General features: G+C 32.7%; 1 protein-coding gene across 1 annotated transcript; it reads right to left on the minus strand.

Moving 5' to 3' along the window:
* Positions 1 to 3,761: 3,761 nt before the first annotated feature.
* On the minus strand, positions 3,762 to 5,202 carry LOC140890269 (mitogen-activated protein kinase kinase kinase 18). The gene has a single exon (XM_073298029.1). It carries the CDS (start codon positions 5,118 to 5,120, stop codon positions 3,762 to 3,764), a length of 1,359 nt encoding a protein of 452 aa, XP_073154130.1. The 5' UTR covers positions 5,121 to 5,202.
* Between the last annotated feature and the right edge of the window lie 2,994 nt (positions 5,203 to 8,196).

Below are 8,196 nucleotides of genomic sequence, written 5' to 3' on the forward strand. Positions count from 1 at the left end.
TATTATTCTATATTCAATTACTTTCCATATATATCTCTATAATTAATATTGAACAAATGATCTAATGGGATATTCGTATAAATTTTGTTTATCATGACATTCGTGCATGAGTCCTACCAAGTTTTGTTAATTAGATTGTTTTGACTTTATGATGCATTCATCTCATTTAAGATTTTGTTTCCTATTATTATTTGTTGCACAATTTAACATGCAATTTAAATAACTGAATATATTAAATTAAATAAAAAATAACTGAATATATCAAACCTCATTTTCATATTTCATTATGTTTAATTTCTTAGATTTAGATAAAAATTTGCACCTATTAAAAAAGTATTATTGTTTATGTAAAAAATTATTATTTTGGGCCAGTAGTTGACGCACACCTTTAGAAATTAAATCATATATATATATATATATATATTGGGATATCATTTTCTTTTTGTTTCCTCAATAGTCAATTTTCATTTTGTTTCACAACTCGAATAATAATTGTAATTAATTTAATATTTTTCATCAATTCCCAAAAAATATTTTTCATTTATTAAAATTTAATAATTAATATGATTTAATTTGACTTCATGAGTGGTCCTAATAATGTTTAAATGATATAGCTAGCTTCCATGTTAGCAGACCTTTGAATTTGAAATTTATAAATTTTGATTATAGTTTTATTTTCTATAATGCAACAATAGATCAAATTTTAAATTCACATCTTATTTATTTACACGTTAATAATATAAAAATAGAATGAATTTCAAATGACATATTTATTGGATGAACTTAAAATACATTTTAATTAACATAAAAAGATATATAAACATGTAATGAGTGGAGAAATTTATTATCTTAATTAGTTTCTTAAAAAAAATAAAAATATTTGAAATGCATGGATATTTATATTGTTATTCTTAAAAAATATTTATTAATAATCATGAAATTAAAAGATATTTGATATATATTTTTAATATGGACTTATATATATTTAAAAAAAATTAAAAAGGACATTTTTTTTTAAATAAGTAAACCAAGTTACGTATCGGTCTTGTTTAAATATTATGATTTGGACATTAAATAATTGAATTGAAATCACTTCTAAAATTTCATTATCTTGGTGTGATGAAAATATTCAATATAATAATATTGTGATTGAAAGTATGGTTTATTTAATTAATTTAAAGTCGTTGTATAGTAGTATGTTTAAAGGTACAAGGAAATAGCATATGCGATACACGTGAAAAATTTATAATTAATTAGATATATAATTATTAATATCTAATATTACAGAATAGAAAAGATATATTTAATTGACATTAAAATATTAATTAATACACAATATGATTAATTAATAGTGAGACGATAAGATAAAAAATCAAGGGTATAAAAGTAAATATACAATTCAAAATGGTATATTTATGTGAAAAAAAAGTTCGATTAAAAAAATTTAACTCAGCCTCCAATAGGAATAGGGATCATTTCAATCTACTTATACAGACATTACCCTTATGATAGATCTAAGGGTCATAATTTATCAATACATCCGGGGTACACTAAAAAAATCATGGACCCCACATTTATTGATAAATATTAAACGTTAGATGCATGTGAAGGCAGTGCCTGTATAGGTAGTATCTCACTTACCAATAAATACCCATTTTCTTGAAAATACTCGGCTCAATCCAGTAGATACCCAATCGGATCAGATATGAAGCACCCGTACCCGAATGCCCACCTCTATTTGGGCTAGTCGTGGTCAGGAAGTTACGTTATTTGGGCTACCCAATCCGAAACAATTCGGACGCCCAACAATCTAACCCGAAATTAGATTAATCCAGATTTTTTTTCAAAAAATTAAAATTAAAATCTTCTTTTCTCAACCATTTAAAGCCTACATTTTGAAAAATTAACCAAACCAATCCGGACCGTTATGCGACCCCTACTCAAGATATTTCCGACAAGTAATATAGCATTTTCTACTACACAAAGATGGTTTACATAAAGTAAAAGACTTTCCAAAAAGTGTACTAAGTGACAAGTACTTTGTATGTTGACTTTACACAAAAATAATACAGAAAATACGGATATTGAATTCAGGAGTTGACTAGTTCATTCCAAAAACACACAAAGAGGGGACGCGCATGCCACACAAGAAAAGATGAATAGGCACCAATGATGGTAGCGTCGGCGTCAACGCACATCTGAATTATCCAAAGGGAATTGATATAGTAGGTTCGTTGAAATTCATGGGCCACTACCTTTTTGAGACCACATAAGAATCTTTGAACAATCGTGTATTATTAGGGGTGTCAAAACGAGATAGTGAAATGGATCGATGCATAATTTATCACGATCCATCATTAGGCAGAGCATGACATGGAAAGTCGGTCCACTTTAAGAAGGGTTGAGAAAACACCAACTAACTAACTTATTTTATTTGGCGGGACGGAAAAATTCAACGAGCTTACGTGTAATTTTGGATTGGCACGGACCGACCGACAATCCACAACAACCCACGGTTTAGCGGGGCGGACTAGCCCACCGTTTTGGTGGATTAAGAAATTGCTAACCCAATCCCCCAACCCTAACCTATTTTGGCAACTTTATGTACTATAATATCTTCTTGTTTAACTACTCTATACTTTCATTACGTGTTTCATGGTCTAGTGACATAATTTTCTTCACATTACGAGAGATATGTCTCAGGTGTTCGTATCCTGAAGATAACAAAAAAAATCTCTCCACCAATTGTCATTAATAAGAAACTAAAATAGATGATAAATTTTATGAGGTGTTTTTGGAGATGACAACAATATGTGTTGATATGTGAAATATGATACAATGTGTACAAGTGCCTTGTTCTTGCTTTTTGCATGGAAGTATTAGCTAACATCCACCTGGCCTATCCACACTTCCAAGGGGCATAGTCCCAATGAAATGATCAAAGTAAAGTTGGCAAGGGATTGTAATTGGTTAACAAGGGATTAGTTTCAAACAATTAATATAATATTATTATCTTCCGATTTATAGTTAAAAATTAGTTGACTTTATTGGAGCAATCAGATTTAGACAAATTCTCATATTATACAATTACATTCTTGAAAAGTCTTCCGTGTTCACACCTCGATCACAAAGTCAAAAAACTTGGTGGAGAGGGCGGTGCTGATCCACTATACCAATATTAATATTTCAATAGCTTTTGACTTATGATGGATGGATGCTACACAAAATATTATAAATGGTTACACTTCAATTGGACTTTCGGAAAATTAATATTAATCGATTTTATTTTTTCTTCTTTGAAAATTCAGCTATTTTAATGCAAAAGAAATAGTATTTTTGGACTTGTATATTTGTCTCATTGTTTTTTTAATTCGTTATATTGTCAAATTTTAGTTTTAGTTCACTATAACTTCGTCATTTTCTCGACGTAACATTAAGTTTACACCAATGTAGTCAGAAATCGAAATATACATAATTAACACCGAAATTTGATAACATAGTTGACCAAAATCGTAAAACATAATAAATATAAAGGACCAAATACTATTTTTTTTTTCATTTTTAATAATTATATATTTGTTAACCAGATGTCATAACTTAATTTCCATGTGTCATGGAACTCAAATCATCTGATCAAGAATGGAGAAATGTGGAACTCGCGGGAAGCTCTAACATCATTTATTTATCTTCATCATTCACAAAATTTGGATTTGAATAAAATAGATTCGAATTTGTTAGAAGTCGAAGCTTCACCAGTTAGTTTAGTCCCTTTTGTTAATCACGCAAAGTTCACAACTTTTTGTTTTGAAAACGATAAAAGATGGAAGAAAAGGTAAAAGATTGTATAAAAAGTTGATCTTTATGAGAAATTGATTCCATTGAATTCTGGCTGATACATTTTTCTTAGTATCAACACGATCAAGAATGCTAATTACATCGTTAAGACAATCAAACAATGAATCCTCGACGACAATCGAGGTCTGAAAATCTTCGTAGTCGTAGTAGTAGTAGTGGTCGTAGTCGAAAAACGAATCAGATTCCGAAGCGATCGGGCCCTGTTCAGAATCTTGATTCACTGATTTCGGACATTCTTCCATCTCCGCGCCGCATCTCACCGTCACCCAATCGGCATCCTCTGCCGCCGCCCAATCTGGAAATTCGAAATTCGACGAAAGAGGAAGAACATCTGCAAACAGATCCTTGATCCTGTTCGCGGCAGATTCCGAAGTGGAAGCAATGTTCGTTGCATTTCTCGACGAATCCGAAACTTCCAGAGAATCCCAGAATCCCTGATCCATGACACTGGTCGGAGATTTCCTGGTGAACTCCCTGATTTCGCCGCAACTTCCCCGGAGAAAATCGTGCTGCAGAAGCTCGCCCGCCGTCCACCGCTCTTTCCGATCCCTCTCCAAGCACTTGCTCAAGAAATCCTTCCCGCTGTCCGAAAACCAGCCGGGAATCTCCGGGACGTCGTCGGAATTCGCGATCCGGTACAGGGCCGACGCCGGATCCTTCATCTCCGGCCAAGGATTAGACCCCGTGGCCATCTCGATCACTGTGCAACCCAAAGCCCATATATCAGCTGCAAAGCTTTGCTCTTCACCCCGAGCAACTTCCGGCGCCATGTACGCCGGAGTTCCGGCGAACATTTCTCTCGAGAAGTCGCCGGATTCCACCCATTTCGCACACCCGAAATCAGCTATCTTCAGCCCGCCATCTTCGCCGATCAATATGTTCTGCCCCTTGATGTCACGGTGCACGATTCCGTTCAGGTGAAGATAGCTCAATCCCAGAAGAATCTGATGCGCGTAGAATCGAATCAATTCCTCGCCCAACGAACCCCCCTGCCTCGCAATCTGCTCCGAGATCGTGCCGCCGGAAACATACTCCAAGAAAAGATTGTAAACCGGTTTACATTTCTCGAAAGTCGTACCGGAACCGAAGCATTTGACTATATAAGGAGATGAAAGCTGAGAAATCAGAGAGTGCTCCTTCTGTAACAAGATAGAAGAAGATAGATCGGTGGACTTCACCGCGAACACCTCCCCGGCGGCGGAGGTGGCAAGATACACCGCCGCGGAGGAGCCTTTGCCGATCGGAGGACCCCTTGTCCAGTCCATAGTCCACACAAGGGAGAGAGAGAGAGGGAGAGAAATGGTGAAGTGTGAAGAATTCTCTGTTTGCTTGGTTTTGAATTTGTGCTTGGGGTTGAACCATATATATATATATATACTCGTGATACAAAATTCAAAACCAAGCAAACACGTAGAATATATAAGCAATTACTTTTCAAAATTAAAAAAATTTAAAAAATATATAATAGTTTCGAAAACATGGATGATCATGAACTTATTTGGAATAAATGATATTTTTATCCAAATTGTTCATAAAATTAAAATTACTCTAACAAAATATCGATGCTTATTATGATGATGATTTATATTGATATCAATAATACATTAGAGAAATCATGCCTCATGCGACCTTTAAAGTCAAGTAATAATACTAATAAAATAAAAGGCATTTAATTTATTAATGAGAGTTTCGGTGAGAATCTTGATGGAGTATTCCTCCACAATACGAGGGGGACGGCCACACTTTTCGTTTCCTTTTCTTCTTATTATTATATTTTTATGAGTTGTAAATTCGTTATTTTTGGATGTACGTTTAATTAAAAAGTCACGCTAATGTAATAGTCTATAAACTATATTGATCAAGTAAAACATATTAGACAACTTACGAAAGAAAAAGTTGCACAAAAAAATCATTAAAATTAATCAAATTTTCACATACTCCACACGCCTCCACCAACTAAGACCTCTCATTGTTATTATTATTGTTTTTTTTTTTTGAGAGTATTATTATTATTGTTTTTATTATATGGGGGTAAGGGAGAGTGACACGTGGCGCAAGGAGAAGAAAGCGAAGAGGTTGGGCCTTGTGGCTGAGTTCGGCAACAATGAAATGTGTCCACATGGAGACACAATGCCGCTATTCTTCCACAACGCAGCGCCGTTTACTGCTCATTATAGCTGTATTGTACTTTTTTATTCTATATAATATTCCAATTTTATTTAATTTTTTAATTGAAAATTATAATAAAGTAAAATTCCCTCGCACTTTTCATGTTTTCACAGGTTTTAATTACTTGTCTGTTCCGCTAATTTAAATTTGTATGTATTTTCACACATTAAGAAAATATTTGGAAAAATTAATTTCATGTTTTGTTTTTACTTAATGAATATTTTAATACAATAAAATAATTATTGATCCATGATTCTTTCGTTTTATTTTCATTTGTTTCCAGAAATGAGTTTGGATATAATGTCAATTCAGATGAGTTTGTACAAATGGTTAATGATATTAATTTAATAAGGATAAATTGGCAAAAAAGTAGGAAATATAACATTAAATATAGAAACCGAACTATATAATTGATACGGATGAAAAAAAAAAAACAAATATAACCTAAATGAGTAAGACAAAGAAAATATTAAAAAGTCTCATCTACTTATAGAAAAATAAAAGAAATTACACGCTATTCTCAATCAAATATGAATTTCTCTTTGGAAATCAGATAAAATTGGAACTATATCAAGAAGATCACGCATGGATCAAGAAACATCGTATTTATTGTTTGCTCTATATTTATGACAAACAAAACATCTCCGATTAGTAAAAAATATAGGGATTAATATAATATTTCTTTCTAATAAATAGGCAATTAGAACGATATTTTCGAGTCCTTTACAAGACCTTATTTTCGGGGAATTTTTACATGATTTCAGAGTTGACCGAGGTAAAAATGACCAAAGACATTGTTTAGTGTGAGTCAATTTGTACGAGTGTAGCACGAAATTAATATGAAAATACTCTAAGTTTTCCCGTGAGAACAATACAAAATCTTGGACATTCCAACAAAGGACAAAAGCGCGGCGAATATGGGCCATTGGCAATCATCCACTTTTAATATAAATAATAAATAATAAATAATAAAATTAAATTCATACAAGAAATTTTAAATTTTTATTTTTAAAAAAAAATGGAAATGGTTTTTATTATGGAATTGAGGACAACTTACGTTAATTAGAACAAGAAATACCGTCTTCTAACTTTTCAAAAGGGATGGATGCTCATCCTGGATTAGAGTATAAAACATAATAAATTACCCAAAAAGATACATCATTAATTTAATTTTTATCAAATTTTGAGTGTTTAATTTTGGTATTTTTGTAGGAGGAGTGCGTATGCAAATGATTGCATGTGTCACAATTTCATAATGATACACATTAAGGAAGAAGAAATCGCCGTAATAATGAGAATCTTTCGCATTGGGGGGTTGAGATAGCAGTTGTGGTGGTAAAGTAGATGCATCGGCCAACTTTCTTACTTTGAAAAAAAAAAAAGAGATTTGGCCACATTTATTATTTAATGCCCGATTACATGCCTTGTTTATTATAGATTCTATCTCACTCCATGTGATGTGATAAAAGATACGGAATTCAAACATCAAAATAATGTTAGGAACTAAAAACAATCGGAAGCAAATAGATTAAGCAACGAATTGTCAAGAATGACAATAGCTCGTTTTTGTTATGATCCAAGACGCGACCTATTAAGATTATAAAAAGGTTCGAGATCTCGCCACGTCCAGATACGTGGACAAGTTAGAGTACGAAATATCGGTGAACGGGTTATTTTCGAAACGAGGAGGATAAGGTAATGAATTCCTAGCATGGTTGTCAAAAACATTTTAAAATGAAACATCAAAAGTTTGGCGTGAGAGTTGAAACCAAAGTGGTGGAAAGAAGAAGATAAAGCAAAGGCAAGAGGGTGCAACAACTCAACCCCTTCTTGGAAAGTAGATTCTATCGGCTTAAAAAATGCAACCGCCCCAACTTTCACACAAGGCGTTAGTTGACAGTTAAAATCGTGGTCCCCTTACTAGTGGTAGGCGGTGAACTAATGAAATGATTCACCTTTTCGATGTGTTATAATCCTCCGAATTCAGTGGCGTGCCCAACAAGGTTATGTATGCTACACAATATTTGTTGCGAGTTTATATAGTTGGACTAATTATCTATATTCAAATATAGCTTTTATTACTTTCAAATTAATGGTTGTTAGTTGTTACATAGTTTTTTTAATCAAGAGATTCTATTTATTAAATAAAAATTTTGTGTTTATTTATAAAAG

The sequence above is a fragment of the Henckelia pumila genome, chromosome 3 (genome assembly GCF_033568475.1).
Source record: "Henckelia pumila isolate YLH828 chromosome 3, ASM3356847v2, whole genome shotgun sequence".
Taxonomy (NCBI): domain Eukaryota; kingdom Viridiplantae; phylum Streptophyta; class Magnoliopsida; order Lamiales; family Gesneriaceae; genus Henckelia; species Henckelia pumila.

Coding starts and splice junctions, on each gene's coding strand:
- LOC140890269 (XM_073298029.1), bottom strand. CDS start 5,120: ATGGACTGGACAAGGGGTCCTCCGATCGGCAAAGGCTCCTCCGCGGCG.